A 22,218-nucleotide genomic window follows, 5' to 3' on the forward strand; every position below is an offset into this window, starting at 1 on the left:
ATGTACCCTGGTGACAGCTGTGTTTGGGCCACCTCACTGTGGGGTCAGGAGGTCAGACTGGGATATTGGTGAGTTTAAAAGCCTTCAGGCCCCATGTCTGTTGACAAGCTTCATTGAATAAATTCCCCCATCATCCTTCCCGAAACGTTTCTCTTTAAAGGATTAGGCTCTGACAAACATCTCTTTCTTCTGTGGCTGAGGCTCCACCACCCCCGCCATCACCTCCAGTGTCCTGTAATGTTTGACGGGGCGAGGTCAGTGGATGTGTCCGTCACAGGTCGGGGGACCAATGCCTGCCCATCCAGCTGTGACCTTACCACTTGTATCCAATAGCAGCAGGTTCAGATGCTGTACATCCCATGAGTCGACCCCCACATTTAAAACGCTGCATCTGGGGCTCCGCTCCCCCCATAAGGCAAAGTATCACAGAGGAGTGTATTACATGCTGTTGGATGGAGCAACATGGAAAATAATAAAGGAAAACAAGGAAAGTGAATGAACAAAAGCTAAATATTGATTACCAGGCCAAGGATTTATAATGGCCCAGATTTCCCAAAAGCACTTCAAAGGTAAGTGCACTTTTTTAATTGTACCAGCAAGAATTATAGAAAAGGTGTAAACATTTAAGGAATCTTAGATGGGTTTGTTTGATCACTCACAATGACAACATATGATGATCAAACATTTTCAGCCATCTATAGTTAAATATCAGGACAAATTAGTTGATTTGATTTTTTTACTGGATTTATAAAATACTTAGACTGAAACTTTTGTACAGGCACATTAAGCAGAAACATTCAGCAGAGGGCCTTGGAGACCCTTCTACTGACTCTGCTTGGACTGCAGACAGTGATGGGAATGGGGTGAGCATGAGACCAGTAAACATTTAAGATAATTTTGTAGACAGTAGAGTCGGGTATAGAGATGAGGAAGGTGAGAAAGATAATATGTGACAACCGTAATGAGCTAAATTCACCAGATATCACAATGTAAACCACTGAAACAGCACAATAATGGTACATTCATATAGTTATAATGCTTCAAAAGAGCCCAAACAATCGGCCCAACTCAGGTTCATTAGAGATACTTGTTGCAGTAGATGTTTAAAATCCAAAACTCACATAAGAATCAATATTTAAGGTGGATCTGTAAGGTGAAGAATAATTCTAAATAGATGAATGTATCTTTTTTAGAATGGTGTACATGCAAGTAATTTGCAGTTGTGGCTAATGAGAATAAAATGTAGTGCTAAACTATTTGCTGTATCAGGGTACTAAATCAGTCGGGTACCTTTTTAAGAATTGTAAGCGGGCATATTTTAAGTAAACTGGATGAGTATTTACATTTTCACTATCAAATAACACATCGCTTAATATCTTTGTCTTGTTAATTATTTTATAATGAGGACTGTTATACCAGTAGAGAACAGAAGTTAAAGGGAATTCAGGAACTTGATTTAAACAGATCACTTTAAAAATACAAGGGGGCATTAAAACTGTGTTTGGTGCTCCAGACACTTGTGTGAACACACGGTGGAGGAGAGGGTGGAGCGGGTTCTTTCCCCGCGTCTGCAGCTTGAAGTGAGCTGCTCAGAGGTGTATCAATTCAACACCCAAGGTTGGAGACTAGATGTGGACAGGATGCGCGTCAAGCATGGAGGTGACGATGGCATCGCACTGTACTACAAACAACAGGGTCCAAAGGCATCCTGTTTCGTGTACAAGTAAGTATAAAGAGTTGTCAGTTCAATTTATTTCAAATTGTTGTTAAACAAGGTCACTAACGGTGAATCAGTACATGAAAAAGCTTTAACGATTAACACAGTATTGTCAGTGTGGATCAGATGAAAAAGCCACTTTGAAACATGTTCCCAGATCACATTTTCTCCATTGACAAGGTGTTTTGGTGAGAATGTGGCGAGGTGTCATAACCATGTTGCTCCAACAGTGACTCCTGTTGGTTATGAAGGGCCCCTGTGTGTGGTGGTGGTGGGTCAAGGGAGAATAGCAGGATCCTATGTGCATGTTGCATCCTCATGTTAAAATAACTTGATTAGGATTGATTGGCTTTATAAAAGGCAGACATTTCTCTATAACAATGTTTGATGTTTCTTAAAAGTTCCATTTGGTTAGTTGGGGTAAATATTTTACTTTTCAAGGTGTGTAAGTATCCAATAACTTGCTTTAATAAGGGAAACTTGTTGAATCAATTCAGAGCACTGGCTCATATACGCTTTTGTATTCCAAAAGAAGGAGAATTTGAAGAAAACACTCTTCTTAACATTTGCAGTGATGCAGTATTGTGAGTATATTTACTTTCCTCTGCTGTGTCTGTGGATCCTAGACTCCCAGAGATACAGAACCTGATGGTAAACAAAACCGTGAAGGCCTGCTGTGAGGGCTGGGGCGGACCACGCTGCTCTGAGGGTAAGGACAAGAATCAAAGTAATCTGTTCTTATTAAACGTCTGAAATGAAACATTATATCCTGACTACAAATGTCTACAAGTTAGACATATTTACTGTACTTCACTAAATATGAGATAATAATTAAGAAAAAAATCAATAATAAAGAACAATAATGTTATTTTATTAGATTTAAATAAGGTACAGACAAAGGTACATTTCCCAGGGTAAGCAGCATAGTACATAGACGGTAGGTACAGATGACTTCCTGGCATGGAAGGTATAAAATTGACCAATTATTTACTCAAGGTTGATGAGGGGAAATGGAAACAATTAAAAGATTTAGAGGGACGTGTGGGAATTACTTTACTCAAAATGAAGCAGCGGATGACATTCATATTTGACATATTGTTTTTTTAATACCTAGTTTAACCAAAGGTTGTAACCAAAGGTTGTAACCAAAGCCAATTGAACCAACCAAAATTGAATAGGAGACACCCTACATTAGATATGTTACTGCAGGGCCGGCCCTAGACTTTTGGGGGCCCTAAGCAAGCTTTGGCTTGGGGGCCCCCCTCACTCTAGCGCGTTCTCACTACACACAACACGGAACCAACTTTTGTCTTATAATGTTAGCATAAGCACACATATTGTATAAATAAGCATGTAAACACCTCGGACCTAACCTCCTCTAGGGGGGTCCTCACCTCCTCTAGGGGGGTCCGGGGGCATGCTCCCCTTGGAAGATTTTTTTTTAAATATTGAAGTTGAAAGCATCAATCTGGTGCACTTTGATTGAAAAATTGAGAGATCTATGGATACATCTCTCAACACCCATATGAAACAGAACTGTAAACAGATTTTTCTTTTGGGATATTTTACAAATCACTTAAACTTCTTGTTTTGTCATATTGTATTTCATAACTGTTTCTCATGTATTCTCTCTGGCTGTCCATCTCATAATGTTCACATAAAAACTAGCTGTCAATAGGAATATCATTCAGAAGAATTATAATTTTTGCAAAAATCTGTCACAAAAAGAGGTTGCACATTTAAATTCAGGTGTTGTTATGGCAATTTCAGTGGCCAAACAGCCACATTTAGTGCTGCAAATAAGTTCAAACATGCTGTTGACATGTAAAGCAGTGGCAACTCTGCCACCATTTCAGCTGACTTTTTCTCAGAAATACTGTCACATAACATCCATATATTTCAGTGCTAGGTTGATGCTTAGCTAAGCTAACTGTGAAACACTTTAACTGACAGGACTCCTGATCAACTGTGTACTGTAAGGTAGCTTCTAGCTTCATGTTGAACAGTAAGTCAACATTTCCCAGAGAGCTTTCTTTGAAATCACCAGGTAACGCTAAAAAACATTACATTTAGATTATATGACAAAGTGTTTATTTAATATATCTGGCTAGCTATAGCTACTTGCTAACGGTTTAGCTTACCCTCGCTATTCAAAGTAACATCAACGTAGCTGTAATTTATGCTTTGCTTACATGTTCGCATAACTTGGAAGTTTACTGACATTGACATACCTTGTTTACCTGGCTCAAGTAGTGGCTATGGGGTTGTTGTGTGAGCCACCACTTGAGAATTGTCGTATTTTTTAAGAAAATGTTTTCTTATGTCCATCTTCAAAAACTCTGAGTCCGACTGAAAGTTTATTTTAAACATTGTCACAGCTCACAGGATAGGTACCTGTGAGCCAATAAGACAATGTTTATTTCCATTCAACTCTCTGGTTGGTCTGGTGTCTTGCCTCTGTTGCATTCACTGAACACGGGAAATTACAATCCTGCCGTCCTCTCTTGTGTCATGATGAGGTTCAGGTAAAGCACGGTTAATGTATTTTATTATTGACTCAATAATATAATACATGAATTTGAGAGTAGGCAATCTAGGCATATTAACAACATTAATTAAACATACATATCACGGCGACGGTGTTCTGAGATTTATTTATTTTTTAAATTAAAAAAAATAATAATAATAAAATGTTTTGCTAGGGTGCCCCTTAGTGGCTGCGGGGCCCTAAGCGGCCGCTTATGTCGCTTAATGGGTCGGGCCGGCTCTGTGTTACTGTAACAGTTACTTTTGTCAAAATGTAAAACATTATCATTGAATGGATTCATTGAAAAACACACCACTCACTATTTGAAAAGTATTTTAAAGATACATTTTTACAAAGCGTTAATTTTTTCGAACCCCCATCCTCTCTATTTAAGTTCCTCAACCTTGTTTCTAACCTTTTCTCTCTTTCTCTACTTCCCAGGTGTGGGTGCACGTGGCCAGTGCTTTTCCACATGGAGTTGTGATGCATTCCCTGGTGTTCATAACGCCTCTCTCATGCCGATGGAGCAGTGCTGCAGCAGCCTATGGGGGATCAGCTGGAGGAATGCGTCCGACCAGACCTGCTTGTCATGCACCTACACACTTCTTCCTGGTAAGAGAGTATCCATGAACATACACGTTTTTACATGTTTTTTTTTTTATATTTGATGAGTTGCAGTGAATTTATTATCTTTTTTTAAAGGTCACATATTATACAAAATCCACTTTTTCATGTTTTTTCTACATACATATGTGTCCCCTCTGTTTAAAGAGATTCTGAAAGTTTCAGGAAAAAAGACTCGCTCTCTTTTTGTCCTGATCCATTTATATAAAAACCTGTCTGAAAATGAGTTGATCAGATTTTTGCCACTTTGTGATGTCATAATGTTTTTTTGGGTTGTGTAACTATGAGCCAATAACCAACCAAGGTAACCCCCGCCCACCTTATCACCGGAATCTCCTCCTAGAGCACCATTGTTTTTTGTAACCAATCATCTCGCAGAGGGTCTTGGGGAGTGGCTCCTTATTTTCATCTAAAGTAACAGACCCAGAATCAGCACTTTTGAAACAGTCCTCACCTCCGGGGGGTCCGGGCCTGCTCCCCCGGGAAGATTTATTTTTTAAATATTGAAGTTAAATGCATCAACCTGGTGCATTTTGAGAGCAAAAGGAATTTAAGGATACATCTCTCAACACCCATATGAAACAGAACTGGAAACAGATTTTCTTTATGGATATTTTACAAATCACTCCCCTTTTAAACTGTATTTTTGTTTTACTGTCATAGTAGGCTATTTCATAACTGTTTTTCATTTATTCTCATAAATGGTGACCAAAACGTTTAAGACCCACTGAGATAACTAGACTAAAGTTAACTATCTAAACAGAGTCCCTTACCTCACTGAGCTGTAGTTATCTCTCTCAGCCTGACAGGAGAGAGCTCTCCCTCTCATTGTTTGAGAAACAGCTTCTATCCGTTAGCGCAGCTAGCTAACCAGATGCTAACAACAACAATGCAAATAGTGACTTTGGAAGAAATATACGGTATAATTGTAAAGTTATTTAAGATAATGCCATATTTATTGAAGATTTTACATTATAAATATTCCCCAAAATTATTCAAAAGCATATTCTTCAAAACTCTGCTTTAGTATGACCACCAGGAGACTATTGTGTAGTCGTGAGTTTGGTAGTAATAAGCTGTATAATAGTGATTGAATATTATTGTATTCACTTATTTCGGAGTTGCACTTTGCAGAGGGTCCCTGAGCACTCGTTTCTTCTCCGGCTGCGGATAGAGACCAATGTAATGTGTCCAGCTCGGAGGACGGCGCGTATTGGCTTTTTTTGATCAAAATGTGATTGTAGTTCGTTGTCAACCTTACCACGGTACTTAGGAGACGTCATTTGTATCTGAATAACGTTTTGTTCATGAGTTATTGATCCGTGAAATCAGAATCTCCGAATATCGTTCCAACTTTACTGAACTAAGCCAGAAGACCGTCTCATTTCGTAGACCGCTCAGTTTGCTGCTCCTTCAATTCATTTTTATATATAGGCCTATTTATTTTGGACGAAAACTTAGCGTGAGGAAAGGCAAGTGTGGCGTGAGTGCGTGTGATATGGGTTAATTGCGTGACTCTCACGCTCAATGAGTGAGTGTTGGCAGCCCTGTAACATGTTTTCTTTCAGGCTTTTGGAAGGAAAACGTACAAAATACACATTTAAGTGTTTATTTTACGATAGTTTGTCTATTTGCGTCAGTAGATTTCTCCTAAATTCACCAAAAGTTAGCATTCTAAAGTAACATAAAGTACCGCGACCGCTGTGTGCACAATGTCATCAGAGATATCGTTGGAAAGCTGTGTCTCTCCTGCACAATCTCATCAGATCAAAATATGGTCGTTTCCTTTGTATCAGCAACAAATCGTGAAAGTACAAAGGGGTCTTAAACCAAGAAACGAAATCTCATTGGCTGGTGTCAATTTCTGACAACGTGATTTGTTCAGATGCGTCACGTGGTGTGCTAAAACACTTCCTGGTTAGCTTTCCGCTAGAAATGTAAATCTCAAAATGGCAAAAGAACGGCGAAAAAAACGTTTACAGAGAAGACGACAACAATTGTCACTTGCACGAAGCAAGGTTATACAGAAAAGAAATGACCCCGAACATGAAATACCTTCACGGAGTGCGTCGATGCGCAAGCTGTCATCCAAAGAACAGGAGGGTTTAGCTCGCGCCTCACTGCAATCTTTAAAGGTCATTTTCTCAAAATGAGTTTTTTCTCCTACTCTGAGTTTGAAATGTCAACTTCAGTATATACACCAAACCTTCCAGTTATATTCCTATCAATATTATGAAGGCTTTTACTGAAGGGTTTGTTCATATATCATTCATAGCCTGAATTATACAACATTGTATACCTAACAACATGGCGAAAATTGATATTTTAGGGCTGTTGACAGTATTTTCTGATTTATGCAGTGATAAAAAGAGATATCCAATACCCCTTCTGTAAAAGCCTTAGATACTAATATGACTATAAAATGAAACAAGAATTTTGAACCTGGCTTTATCCAAAGTTCAGATTTCGATTCCTGAAATGTGTTAAAATATGCACATATTTAATGAGATAATGGCTAATTTGCATATTTAAACATGCTATTTCAGAAAACTTGTAATACAAAAAACAATTGCCTTATTGTAAGTAATTAACTTGAGAAATGTCTAGCTGATACCTTTAAGTTAAAAAAATTACCCTATTCACCTAGGGTGTCTCTGTAATAATATTACTTTTGTCGATAACAGAGTAATGTAACGCATTAATTTTATAATTCAGTAATCACAGTACAGTTGCTAACATGGCCCGACACGCGCTACTTCGTTACTTTTATAAAATCAGTAATCACACTACAGTTAGGGGCGGGAGATTCATGTGATTGGTTGTTGGTCGAGCTTCAGACACGCCCGCCGGCAAGCTTTTTTTTAAGCTTTAGTGTGGACGGGCCGTTAAAGGTAACCTATTCAGACACGCCCAGCTTCAAGATTTTTTGATGCCACACTACAGCTTCGACAGCTTCAAAAACGGTTTCCAACGCGTCTGCCCATTCACTTTGAATGGGTTGACTTCACGTTGCCTCGCTTTTCGCCGAACTGAATTGTTGGTAGCATAGCGGTCCCTCTCCGCCGTCTACGGCTCTCTGCAGCCAGAGACGCCGGAGTAGCCAGCGCCCGCCAATCAAATCCCATTTCCAAAAATCTGAGATATCCCGCCGTTCATTTCTATATTTCAAAAAAAGATGGAGGAAAAACTAATTATCGCCGTAGCAAATCACCCGGTTTTGTATGACCAGACCCTCTTCACCTACCGGGATACAAACCGGAAGAACCAGTCATGGAGGGAGGTGGCAGACAGTTGGTGAAACTGGTAGGTTTTCACCTGTTTGGGGATTTAATATCCAGTTTATAGTTAGTTTACAGTCCGGGGCGGGACATTCATGTGATTGGTTGTTGGTCGCGTTGCTCAAATAAAATCTCCAAGCTTCAGACACGCCCAGCTCCAAGCTGTTCAACTTTTGATGCTCCCAATGCTTGCGAAGCTGACATCAGCCAATCAAATCCCGTTTATGCAAATCCCGCCAGTGCAAGCGCTAGCCAATCAAACTGCGTGCAAGCTGGGAGAGCCAGACCGCAGTTCATTTCCTCATATTCCAAACGAGATATTACGGTAGCAAATCACCCGGTTCTTTACGACCGGAACTATACAAACCGGAGGAACCAGGCATGGAGGGAGGTGGCAGAGACAGTGGGTGAAACTGGTAGGTTTTCGCCTGTTTTGGGAGTTTATATCCAGTTTACTTCGTTTTAACATTGCTATTGCTTTGTATGTCGGGGGCGGGAGATTCATGTGATTGGTTGTTGGTCGCGTTGCTCGCAAAAAATCGCCAAGCTTCAGATACGCCCAGCATCAAGATTTTTTTCATGCCTGTGTGTGGACCATAGGGTCTGGACGGGCCGTAAAGTAACGAGTAGGTGCGCCGCATTTGCGCTTCAGATGAGGCTCCCTCCGCAAAATGAAGCACCCTCCGCAGTCTCCGTGATCTGCCTGTAGGGTAGGGGTAGATCTAGACAAATATTCATGGGGTGGCAAGAGGGTGGCAGGAGAATTTAAGGGGTGGCATCTCCTGGCAGAAGTATATGCTGATTTAATCGCAGTCATATCAATCAATGTTAACTTGGAAAGCCACAATATTGATATTTTAACTCAATAACATTAGGTGACATTATTGTGGCACTGTTAGGTGTGCTTCATTGTTTGTTGTGTATTCAGTCAAGCGGGTCAAAGTTACAATGTAAAATTGTAAGTACAATGTAAAGTCCTGTGCTCTGCAGGTGCCGGTAAAGAGCAATACAATGACAAAACCTTTCCAAACAAAACAGCTAGTAGGCAGGCAGGCAGGCAGGCAGGCAGGCAGGCAGGCAGGCAGGCAGGCAGGCAGGCAGGCAGGCAGGCAGGCAGGCAGGCAGACAGACAGACAGACAGACTGACTGACTGACTGACTGACTGACTGACTGACTGACGGACTGACTGACTGACTGACGGACTGACGGACTGACTGACGGACGGACAGATAGATAGATGGATATCATATATAGATAGATACTTGATTCATCCCAAATTGTGAAATGTGTGGAAACAAGTATAAACACAATAACATTAAATACAAATGAAAGCAATAGACAGGAATATATGCAGAAAGGACACGATGAATATTATAACATTTAATGTAGCCTTACTATGAAGGCTAACCTAAATACGGTGATTTTCTACAGATTACTTTATTACTGCACTGGTAAGGTAAAATTATGCCGATTAATAAGATGTGAAGTGCTTTGTAACTTTGACCCGCTTCACTGAATAGACAACAAACAATGAAGAAAGAGTTTTATCTGGGCTGCTTCGCTGCCAGCTGCTCCCACGGGACCCGAAAGTGGCGTAGGCCAGTGGTTTTCAAAGTGGGGGCCGCGGCCCCCTGGGGGGCCGCCAGGGGGCGCTAGGGGGGCCTCAGAAAAGTGGAGGGAAGATAAGAAAAAAAAAAGGAAAGACAAAAAAAAAAAATTCTAATTATTTTTTAATAAATATTTTAAATCTGATTTTTAAAAAAAAATCATAATTATAAAATATAATTTATAATAATGGAACATATAATTTGCCATAGTCATCTTTCTGATTGCCTACCAGTCAAAACATCGTTCACGACGCCATGACGTCATGTTTAGACCTGGCGGTTTGCGCCATTTATCAAGCTGCTTTGCTCCTCAAGCGAGCAAGCTAGCTAGCTCAAAATGGACAGGTTTTTGACAAAGAACAGGTCAACGGAACCGACCAACAGCCCTGCTGTGGAGGACACTGCTGCAAAAAAACCTAAGAACTCCTGGCCAATTAAAATCAGAAGGTACGAGGCAGCGTACATTAAGTATGGCTTTACAGCCATACAGAAAAATGGCCATGATTGCCCGAAGTGTGTGCTCTGTCTGGAGACCCTCTCAAACGAGTGTTTAAAACCTTCGAAACTTCAGCGTCACTTGATGCAAAAACATCCGGCAGAGGCCGAAAAAACGGCAAACTTCTTCAGACGTAAAGAGGAGCATTTGGCCAGGCAATCTGCTGCATTCACACAGCAAGCTACCGTTCCCGAGCGGGCCCTGAAGGCATCATTTTTAGCTTCATACCACATTGCTCGTGCAAAAAAACCTCACACAATCGGAGAGGATTTGCTTTTACCAGCTACCAAAGACATTGTCCGAGAATTGCTTGGCGAGGATGCTGCTAAAAAAATTGACGCTGTCCCACTCTCGGACAACACCGTCAGCCGACGGATTGGTGACATGGCGCAGGACGTATCTGCTCAGCTTTTGGAGCAGGTGAGAGCCAGCGAGTACTTCGCTCTTCAACTAGATGAGAGCACAGACATATCGAATGAGGCCCAACTGCTTGTGTACATTCGATTTATTTCCCAGGAGAGATTTGTCGAGGAAATACTGTTTTGTAAAGCACTTGAAAGAAGAACCACTGGGAAAGATATTTTTCAAGTTTTGGACGATTACATCGAGTCTAACGGATTGAACTGGGCCCGCTGTGTGGGGGTGTGTTCGGACGGAGCCGCGGCAATGACCGGCAAGATCAGTGGAGTGACCGCTCTCATTAAGCAGAAAGCCCCGCATGTAGTCGCCACACACTGCATGCTCCACCGTGAGGCACTTGTCGCAAAAATTATAAAAGCCCGCCCCTTGAAACACAGACTGTTTACCCTGCTTTGTAATGAGATGGGCGCCCGTTTTGAGGGGCTGCTGCTTCACTCAAACGTGCGCTGGCTGTCACGGGGCGCAGTTTTGAACCGTGTCTATGAGCTGCGGAGGGAGGTTGGAGAGTTCCTCTCTTCTGAAAAGCATCAGCTGGCAGAGCGGTTCACTGATGCAACCTGGATCCGCAAACTTGCATACATGTCAGACATTTTTCTGCATCTAAATGTACTGAACCAAAGCATGCAAGGACGTGACACGTACATACTGCAGGTGCAAGACAAAGTGCGTGCTTTTTCCAAAAAGATTATGCTGTGGTCAAACAAGCTCCAGGAGGGAGTCACAGAGATGTTCCCACTACTTCACCAGGAGCTGCTGTCATGTGATGATTTGGGCTCCATCTCTCCAATGATCCAGTCCCACCTGGAGCACCTCCAAGGATATTTTAAAGACTATTTCCCTGACCTTGAAAACACACATTTAAACTGGGTTAGGAACCCCTTTTCCCCCGGTGTCGGTTCTAGTTTGGACATAAAGTCAGAGGAGGAGCTGATTGAGATGACAAACTCAGGGGATTTAAAACTAAACGTTGAGGCTCTTCCCCTGTCTAACTACTGGCTACATGTAAGAAAGGACTATCCCACCTTGGCTGACAGGGCACTGAAATGCCTTCTCCCTTTTGCAACAACTTACTTGTGTGAGTCTGGCTTTTCAACTTTAAAGGTACTCAAAACTAAACATAGAGCACGTCTACATGTGGACAATGACATGCGTATGGCACTGACAGACATTAAGCCCAGGCTTGACAGACTGTGTAGGAGCCACCAAGCCCATCCCTCCCACTAGTGTGATCACTGTCTGTCACTTCCAAAACACACACACACACACACACACACACACACACACACACACACACACACACACACACACACACACACACACACACACACACACACACACACACACACACACACACACACAAAAGAGAGGTTTGGTTTCTTTTTTCTGTTTTTGTATCATCAACAGTTTGTTGAAAGGTTTGTTATTCAATGGGAATATAGTGTTGAACTTACAGAACCAAGTCAGTTTAATAGATTTTTTTTCTTTTTTGACTGAAAACTTTTGAAGACATAATGCAAGAAAGACAAAAAAAAAAAACTCTTGCATATGTAAATATATTTTCTGTAGGGTAAAATGTATTGCAACATAGTGTCTATAATAAGAAAAACATTGTGGTGGAACAAAGATGCCCTGCCATACAAATCTTATTCTGTGTTGAAAACATATTGTTAATATTATTCTCATGCTAAACAAATGTAATAATTACAGTATTGAATAGAGAATAAAAGTAACAAAAACGTTCTTAAAGTTGATGTGTGACATATTGTGTAGCATTGTTGGTGGGTTTGCAAAGGGGGTCCCCGGCCAGAAGCTAAAGATTTTTGGGGGGCCTTGGCATGGAAAAGTTTGGGAACCCCTGGCGTAGGCTATAGCCTGTACTTCAACATCAACGAAAGTGCTCGATATACGCTATATTGAACCAATAAACTAACACAAACTTACTGTATCACTATAACATGCGTTCCGCTGTTCATTATAATATAAAAACACAGCATTAAACAAACCATCATGCTCTTATTTTGAAATCATGCGGAAATGTCGTCATCAGCGGGCCATCACGTGGTTTCCGAAAATAACCGAGTGACACAGTAGATTTTAGCCGAGACCGGCGGAAAATATGTCTCAAAATTCCGTGTGTGTAAAAAGACGATCCACAAGCAGAAATGTGAGATCCACGAGCAGAGATTTGAGATCCGCAAGTGCATTTTTGGTCGACAAATACAAAATGGATTCACAAATGCCGGATCGAAAGTTGTAAATGTTGTAAATGATTTTTATGTTCACACAAATAATTATGAGACATATCTATGCCCATAAACGAGTAACACTGGTGCGCCGCATTTGCTCTTCAAATGAGGCTCCCTCCGCAAAATGAAGCACCCTCCGCAGTCTGCGTGATCTGCCTGGGGGCGGCCCTGCGAGTAAAGTAACGAAGTAAAGTAATGTATTCCTTTTAAAAAAAAAGTAATATGTAATATATTACTTTTTTTGAGTAACGACCCCATCTCTGAGTATAATGACGAAAAAGAGTATCATAGGGGACCTTTAAAGTATGCTCATTGCTTGTATTTGATATCACATAACCGTCACTCACTACCTCCCCCTCCTTTCCAGACTCCCAGTCCTCCCCTATGGTCCGTGGTGGTCTGCTGGGGAGCGTCAGGGTGCCTCTGAGCTCGGCCACCTGCATGTCCTGGGGTGGAGCCCACTACCGCACTTTTGACAGGAAGCATTTCCACTTCCAGGGCAGCTGCACCTACCTCATGGCCGCGTCTACTGATGGCACCTGGGCAGTCTACATCAGTACAGCCTGTGACGGCAGAGGACACTGCAGTAAGGTGTGAAACATGGCCATTTAACATCGTTCACGGAAGTGATTAAACAGTATATCCTTGTTCTTTTAAGACTTTTCCAACCACGTGATTGTAGTGGCAATGACATTGGACGAGTTTACCTGGGTGCCCATAGAAGACATGTTTGAAATTTTTTGTGCACATGTACATAAATGTTGATGAGTATGTGTCCCTCTGCTTTCAGGCTCTGAGGATGATGATGGGTCTGGATTTGGTTTCAATTCATCACAAGAACTTAACGCTGAACAACCTTCCTGTTGCAAATGGAGAGCCACTCTTCCAAAATGGTAAAGTATTTTTGAGCTGTCACTAAAGCCCTCTCTTAGTCTCATTTGTGTCTGTCATTATTAACCAGGCAACATGGTAAAATGGTCATGTTAAATCCTGACACATCAGTACCTGCACTGGAGCAACAAAAATAAATGTTATTACACAGCCTATTGAAAGAAGACTGATAAATCTAGGTCTGTGTATGTGCCTTGGATCTACTTGTCTTTCAGTACAAGAAGATCCTTTAAATAACGATTTAACATAATACCATCATCATTCAAGAGTATTCTGTAAAATACTACTGTATTATAACAGTTTGTTTCTATAGTTTACATACAATTGTTGACGGTATTTGTAATAATAAGCTTATTTATTACATGATCTCCTTATTCCTCTTGAGTCCATTGACAAGTAATTTGATCTTACATACTGGGTAACAGCTTTCTTTATCTACAAATACTGTCAGCGACTTTATAACAACGCAACAATTTTGTACAGCAAAGTAGAAATGTACAATGGTTCTACTTCCTACAGGAGTGAGTGTTCATTGGCTGGGGGACTTTGTGTTTGTGGAGAGCGGCCTGGGAGTGAGAGTAAAGTTTGACCTGACCAACACGGTGTATCTGACAGTGACCGCCGAGCACCTGGCCGCCACCAGGGGGCTCTGTGGAGTCTACAACAACAACGCTGACGGTGCGTAAAGTGCAATAAATACAATCTCACACTAATGTATTTTCATAATGTGAATCACAGACATCCCAGGGTCACAATGTAGTCAAGTAATATTTTTTTACTGTTTTTTACTGTTTCCGACCTGCAGGGTTATTTCTATACCTGTATCTGTATCTTGTTTTTTGGTAACCCTAACTCTTTTAACTTTTTAATGCGTAACCTACTTGTGTCTTGGTGCCATAGATGATTTCACCACAATGGGTGGAACTGTTTCCCAGTACGCCGCCAGCTTCGGCAACTCCTGGAAAGTTCCTGACCAGCAGAATGAAGTACTGCACTGAATGCATTGAATGAGTATTTCACTTTTTTGCAACATTATAACTTTTTGTTATGAGTTTTATTTTTTAAGGAGAAATCTGTGCTCACTGAATACACACTGATGTTGAAAAAAAAACGAGCTAAAAATTCTGCTCCTGGAGATAAATGACTTGAGGAGCTGTTTTGGTATAAATGCAGAGTTGTGTGTGTACTGTACTCAAAAAGAATGGTAACGTGTATTAATGAGATTCACCCTCATTAATTGAGCCCCCTCTGTGTCCCTTGCTTCCCTCAGGATTGCAGTGATGCGGCAGAGCTTGGCCACAGCTGTGATGTCTCAGGAGACCCTGCCCTACGCAGGCGGGCAGAGTCAGTGTGTCACGAACTGCTGGAAACCCCCTTCACACACTGCCATCCCCGGGTCAGACACACATACTTTATTTCATAGTTGTCCTTTTCGTTATCAATAGATGCTTTTATCAAATGTCTTTGAAAGCCAAGTCTGCAATGGGCTGTAATTCAAAATTCTCCTAAAGGTAAATCATTTACCAAGTGCCAATTGTTAGAGCAGTTCCAAGAAATAGGTTGGATTGGTTCGAGTCATCAGGCTGTCGTAAAGAGAACTTAACTGTAATGACTACATGGGAAGTAACAGCTTATATCATTTGCAGAATAAATGGTTTTAGTTCAACCTATACATTATCCGAAAGTACTTTTGAATTCTCTTTCTGAAACTCACCATTAATGAGAAGGTGTACTATCTCACTGGTTAATCATTTATGAAGATATGGCTATTTTCCAAAGCTTACGTCCATCTGACTTATTTGTCAACAATAATGGTTAATAATTATAAGACATTGCAGTGCATAATAAACGTGTTAGCATATCTTGTTCATGTATTTTGTAAAGATTGTCCCTGCTTGTTCTGTTTATCAATGCACTAAAAGATCATTCATACACTGTGTGTCCTTTGATCAAAGCCACCGTGCACAGGATTTGTACATTAATGTTGGAGTAAATTGTTTTTGCAAGCTATAGTATAGATGAATTGTTAAAAAACCCAGATATGTGTCTGTGTGTTTTACAGTTGGACCCAGAAGCATACATAGACACCTGTCTCTACCTGTACTGTAGCCTGCCAACCAAAGAGAGGGATTCAGCAGTGTGTGACACCCTGGCCAGCTATGCCAGAGAGTGTGCTCAGCAACATGTCATCATTATCTGGAGGACAGCAACTCTATGTGGTAAAAAAATTTCAAAACATATTAATATGAGCCAGAGTCTTCTTTACAAGACAGTCAGCAGGACACAAGATGCTAAAATATACAAAACAACATCCTTTAACTTTGTTTCCTACTCATTGCTCTGTCTCTCCAGGTCGTGTCTGTCCCAGAGGTCAGGTGTTTTCAGACTGTGTGTCCTCCTGTCCCCCCAGCTGTGTGTCTCCCCAGCCCCCCGGGCCTGCAGCCATGGGTCAGTGCAGAGAGGAGTGTGTGGGGGGCTGTGAGTGTCCACCGGGACTCTACCTTCACCAGGGACTCTGTCTGAAAAGGGACGATTGTCCTTGTTTCCATCGCAGGCGCACCTACCAGTCAGGGGATGAGATACAGCAGAGATGCAACACTTGGTAAGTGTCTTTCCTATATCTTTTTTTATTTAGTTATCCAACTTTCTCACTTTCCATCCTTCTCTTTATTCTTTATCATCCCAGTGTCTGCACAGCAGGTCAGTGGCAGTGTACTGGGGAGAAGTGCTCAGCACAGTGCACTCTGATGGGGGGGCTACAGGTGACCACCTTTGACAAAAAGAGGTATTCACTACAGGGAGGAGACTGTCCCTTCACTGCTGTGGAGGTGAGATACTCAACAAGCAAACCATGCACAGTTAAATACACGATTAGATGAATTTGTGCGCAGCCATTTCTCTTTTGAGCTAATGTTCTGCATGTTTTTAGGACTTTGTTGACAGGAAGCTGGTAGTGACTGTGCGCTGTGGGGAGTGTGCAGCCGGAGGTGGTTTCGGTTGTCTAAAGGAGATGTCCGTCACAGCACTCCGTACCACAGTCATCATCACAGACACTGGTGAGTTGGTTACACACTGCAGCCTGACTGTTATCATTTTACATTTGTTCGTAGGGACGGTCAACATGGCTAATATTGTCTTCATCATTATAAGTATCTCTCGGAGTTGATGCTTCTCAAATTTGTTTTGATTAATTAAGGCTCAATTGCCTGAAGCAAAATGGTCAACACACACAAAAAAGAGACTCTGAAGTTCCCAAGTACTTTGGTGCATGTCTCTATCTTACTGTATGCTCTAGCATTTGTTAAATCATCTTTAGGGTGTATGTTCAACTCATTTACTAAAGTAAAAGACTTTTCAAATTCAACACACTCGCACCCTGGATGCAACTTCTTCTGAAAAACCCATTTAATTAAATGTAATTATTGAAAGTTACTAGCTTCTTTAAACGTTTTTTTCTATTGTGAGAATATTTATTGAAATGTTTGTCTTTTGATAGCTTACAGTTGGTATTGTTCCTTCCAGGCACAGTGACATTGAATGGCCAGAGGGAGCCGTTGCCTTTGGTAACGGGGGACCTGGTTGTGCGAAGGGCCTCCTCTTCATTTCTCCTCATCCAGGCTTTTGGAGCCCAGCTGCTCTGGCACCTAGATGGACCTTTGGCCATCATTACCCTACAACCTGGCTTCGCAAATAAGGTGAACCTTAACCTAGTATGGTTCTTTCAGTTGTGCCTCTCCCAAATTGGTTGAAACCGCATTTCTGATACTAAAAATATGTGCCAAAATGGTGTATTCAAGGTGCGCGGCCTATGTGGAACGCTGACCTGGAACCAGCATGATGACTTCACCACCCCAGAGGGAGATGTGGAGAACAGTGTGTCATTGTTTGCGAGCAAATTCACGACAGAGCACTGCGCTCTACCAAAAGGAGCTCCACCTGACCCCTGCATCACATACACCCAGAGGAGACAGTACGCAGAGACAGTGTGCTCCGTCATACACAGCCCCGTCTTTCAGGTAGTTTGCAGTGGAGTGTTTTAAATCTCCTACTATCTCAGGAATTAGTTTATCTTCTGTCTTTATTCACACATGCGTCTCCTTCTCTGATGTCGTAGGTGTGTCACGACGTGGTGGAGCGGGAGCCTTATTTCCGTCTCTGTCTGTTGGAGGTTTGTGGTTGCGTTCCACAGAGGGCCTGTCACTGCACCATCCTCACTGCCTATGCCCGACACTGCGCCCAGGAGGGCGTCACTGTCCAGTGGCGGAATCACACTTTCTGCCGTAAGTGAGGAGGCCATTTTTGAAGTGCAGTGGTAGAGAACCTTTTACTGAAGTATAAATACTAATAATACGATTATTATTAATAAGATTGCCTTTTTACAAGTAGTGAAAAGTATTCAAGTATTTTTACCAAAGTCAAAAGTACAATCATGAAAATGTGCATATTAAGTTAAAGAAAAGTATAATAAGTATATAGTAAAAGTATAGAGTAAAATGGGCTCTTTAGTGGTTATATTATTATCATTGATGGAGTATCATGTACATTGCAGTAGCTGAATGCAATTGACCCTATGTCTATTGTTTTTTATCATCCTCTGTAATTCCCTCGAAGCACAGGCAGACACAAGTGGCTTTCTCATAACGGGTTTATTCCTCTCCGAATCCACCGTGAAAACTTCACATAAACAAACAGTCTAAATGACAAATATAGTATCGTGTTAGACACACAATCACATGCACAGCATGTGAGATGACTACACGTAATAAACGTAAAAGTAATACAAACACAATAACATACCTCTTTGGCTGCATGATCTGAAAACAGAGGGAAGTATTCTTCAGTCCTTACAACTTATATATATAAGAATACACTTAATTAACAGAGCTGTATCCGTGCATCTTACTCTCAGTTTCTTGTCTTGTTCTCACTCTCTAACTCACGTGAGAACAGCATAACGAGACGTGAGCTTGGACTTCAAAATAAAAGACTAAACATTGCACGCATGACATATTACAACAAATAATAATTATTACACTTAGAAAATACATATTACAGTTAAATGATGAACATGTAAAGGCTACACTTACATCCTCCTTATAGGATTTCAAATGTTTTATCTGAAAAGTAATCAGTAACGAAAGTCAAAAAATGCTAAAAAAGCATCTCAAACTTGGACTTAAGTACTGTACCTGAGTAAAAGTGCTTAACGAAAAACAATATTCCAGGATGTCCACTATGGTTATGAGTTTGTAAAAGTGTCGAAAGTTGCTCTTGCAGAATAGAAAAATGTTACAAGCTACAGTAATTTGAAGTTCCTCCTCTCCTGTCCCCAGCTGTCCAGTGTTCGGGGGGGCAGGTGTACCAGGAATGTGGCCGTGCCTGTGGGGGCTGCTGTTCAGACAGCTGGAGCTGCGATGCCAGTGGGGGTGAGATGAGTCTTAAGATGTGTGTTCCTGGTTGCCAGTGCCCACCGGGACTAATGCAGGACCACCAGGGCCAGTGTGTGCCCATCACCATGTGCCCCTGTGTACAAGGAGACAAGACATACCGGCCTGGGGCGATAATACAGAACAGCTGTAATACCTGGTATGTACTCCTGAACAACATGTGAATGGGATTCAAAATGTGTTCAAACCTGGGACTCCATGGCCTAAATAATATCATGTTACTTTTAGCTACACAATTTCTTGACTGAAACTGCTTGCCATACTTTTAAAATATTCATAGAACCAGGTTTAACTGGAAAATATGATCAAATTTACAATAGAAAACGAATAAAAGTATAACCAAAACATAATTCTTGTTGCTGAATCCGTGTATCTACCGTCCAATTGTTTTTCTTTATTAGACACGTAAACGGAAGACCGTCTGAAAGGTTGTTTTTTTTGCTTTTTACCTTACTAAATGGTCAAATGGTCATTGGAGCGAGGGGCGGGGCGAAACTCACGGAAGTGATTTCAAAACAAAAGCACTCGTTTGCTTGGAACGGTGAATGTTAAGGGAAACAAGGTGAATTTAGCGATCACAACGAAAACGGCCAAGACACATATTGAGCCCAGAAAATGGATGTTATTAAGGGCTGTAAATATAATAAGCCTCTGTCTAAAATGGACAACATTGTTAGGAAATGTAAACTATACAGCGATTCTGCACTGCGGTCAACTCAGCCGCATCTCCACTTGGTTTTTTCAAATCAGCTGCTCTTCATTCCTGCTAAATTTGACGAGTGATGATTTTTTGGACTCGGTTCTAGTTTGACTTCTACCAGAAATAAAATTAAGTACTTTTGCTGTGTAGCTACTTTGTGAGTAATCCTCTGTCAAAGTCCCCTCCTTAGTAAATAATGCATGTTTTTCTGCTATATTTGATGAATGATAAAAATATAATGTTACCATTAGTTCTTAATGAAATTGATACTGTTTGACTTTGTATTAGCCTATACTACTTACAATACATAGAAGTACTTTTACTGTGTATTTTTTTTTAGGAATCCTCTGTCAAAGTCCCCTGCTCAGAACAAAATCAAGCCATTTCTGCTAAGTTTGATGAGGGAATCCTTTTTTGTTGCCGTTACCCAGCTAGACATTTTTGGTTCTAAAAACATTCTGAGAATGTTAGTCATTGTTCTAGGAAGGTTTCAGCGGGAAGTTTTTGTTTGGTTCCCAGAACGTTCTTCTGAAAGGTAGGATAACGTTCTCTAAAAACATTCTTAAAATGTTTGGTGATAACATTGTTAGAAAATTATGCCCTCCTATTCTTAAAACGTTTTCAGGGGGAATTTTTTGTTTGGTTCCCAGAACGTTCTTTTGAAAGGTAGGATAATGTTCTCTAAAAACATTCTTAAAATGTTTGGTGATAACATTGTTAGAACATTATGCCCTCCTATTCTTAAAACGTTTTCAGCGGGAAGTGTTTGTTTGGTTCCCAGAATGTTATTCTGAAAGGTAGGATAACGCTCTCTAAAAACATTCTCAAAATGTTTGGTGATAACCTTCTTAAAATGTTTTTGAAAACATTGTTAGAACATTATGCCCTACTGTTCTTAAAACATTTTCACCAGAAGCTTTTTTTTTGGATCCCAGAATGTTCTTCTGAAAGGTAGAATAACGTTCTCTAAAAAAATTCTTAAAATGTTTTTGATAACATTGTTAGAACATGATGCCCTACTGTTCTTAAAACATTTCCAGCTGCAAGTTAGATTTTTTATGTTGCCAGAATATTATTATTTTAGAGAAGGATAACATGGTTTATGTTAAAGAAATTATTCAAATGTTCTATTGTAACAATTTACTAAAATATGTTAACATTATTAGAACATAAAGACATAATATTCCTGTAATTGTTCAACTCAAAATTCCTGGTTAAGTGGACTGACCACTGTGGTCATTAGGATGATTATGATAGTTTACTTAACTATTGGAATTTGATTATTAACACATATAAAAGGATGACACGGAATCAGCTGGTGAAAATAACCTTTGTTTATTAGAAAAGGGGAGCTGGGAGTGGAGGTTGGTTATGGTGGCAGTGGGAAACAGTTGTTCCAGGGTGGGTAGAGAGGCCTGGCTGGTCTTGGGAGTGTGGAAGGCCTTGGATTGCTCCTGGGAGAGACACAAAAATCAGTGTGAGGCAAAAGCATGCAAAGTTGTCAAAGAATATGCTGGTAAAAAGCAAGCGCGGCATGCAACAAACCGTTCACGGCAACAATCCGGCAGGGAATGAGTGCAGGCTGCAGGTTTTCATAGTGTGGCTGACGAGCAGGTTGCAGGTGTGGTTGATTGGAGATTGCTCCCAGCCGTGTAGAGCAGACCAGCAGGCAGAGAGAGAGACACACAGTAGAAACAAACTCATACAAACACTAACAGGGGTTTCAGGGACGGGGAGTGATAGTCGGTCCGTTCTTCTATATGTCTGTCTTTGGTTTTCTCAGTGTTATTCGATCCATATGACAATAGAGATATGTGCATAAACAACAAAAACACTTGGGGTATAATGTTCAAACAATGTTATCACCAAACATTTTAAGAATGTTTTTAGAGAACGTTATCCTACCTTTCAGAAGTACATTCTATGAACCAAAATAAAACTTCTCGATGAAACCATTCCTAGAACAATGAATGGTAACATCCTCAAAATGTTTTTAGAACCAACAATGTCTAGCTGGGAACTCAGACATGCCTACGCAAACATGCAATATCATGAATTACGTGCTTGTTTTTTTCGAAAAAGAAAAATGTGGTGACATCAGATTTCTTTTAAACATCCTTTTCAAACAAATGCAACAACTTTGTTTTTTAAAGCGCACTACAAATAAATCTGACGTTGACCATGACCCTGTTAACATTTTGCATCACAGGAACATTTTATAAAAAAATAATAACCTCCTGAAAACATTATCCAAATGTTGCTTTC

At 40.8% G+C, this 22,218-nt stretch overlaps 1 protein-coding gene across 1 annotated transcript in view; it reads left to right on the forward strand.

Moving 5' to 3' along the window:
* Window positions 1-22,218, forward strand: part of sspo (SCO-spondin) — a gene marked incomplete at its 5' end in the record, with an annotated part of 125,118 nt that continues 102,900 nt past the window's right edge. The window contains 17 exons of the mRNA XM_079661827.1: window positions 1-68; window positions 1,502-1,723; window positions 2,344-2,426; window positions 4,686-4,856; window positions 13,283-13,506; window positions 13,706-13,808; window positions 14,326-14,484; window positions 14,707-14,792; window positions 15,077-15,202; window positions 15,869-16,025; window positions 16,159-16,408; window positions 16,493-16,634; window positions 16,736-16,862; window positions 17,329-17,501; window positions 17,604-17,822; window positions 17,921-18,086; window positions 19,140-19,392. Of these exons, the coding sequence (XP_079517953.1) occupies window positions 1-68; window positions 1,502-1,723; window positions 2,344-2,426; window positions 4,686-4,856; window positions 13,283-13,506; window positions 13,706-13,808; window positions 14,326-14,484; window positions 14,707-14,792; window positions 15,077-15,202; window positions 15,869-16,025; window positions 16,159-16,408; window positions 16,493-16,634; window positions 16,736-16,862; window positions 17,329-17,501; window positions 17,604-17,822; window positions 17,921-18,086; window positions 19,140-19,392 (2,729 nt within the window). The remainder of the gene's footprint in view (window positions 69-1,501; window positions 1,724-2,343; window positions 2,427-4,685; window positions 4,857-13,282; window positions 13,507-13,705; window positions 13,809-14,325; window positions 14,485-14,706; window positions 14,793-15,076; window positions 15,203-15,868; window positions 16,026-16,158; window positions 16,409-16,492; window positions 16,635-16,735; window positions 16,863-17,328; window positions 17,502-17,603; window positions 17,823-17,920; window positions 18,087-19,139; window positions 19,393-22,218) is intronic.

Source organism: Notothenia rossii (genome assembly GCF_949606895.1).
Source record: "Notothenia rossii genome assembly, chromosome: 12".
Taxonomy (NCBI): Eukaryota; Metazoa; Chordata; class Actinopteri; order Perciformes; family Nototheniidae; genus Notothenia; species Notothenia rossii.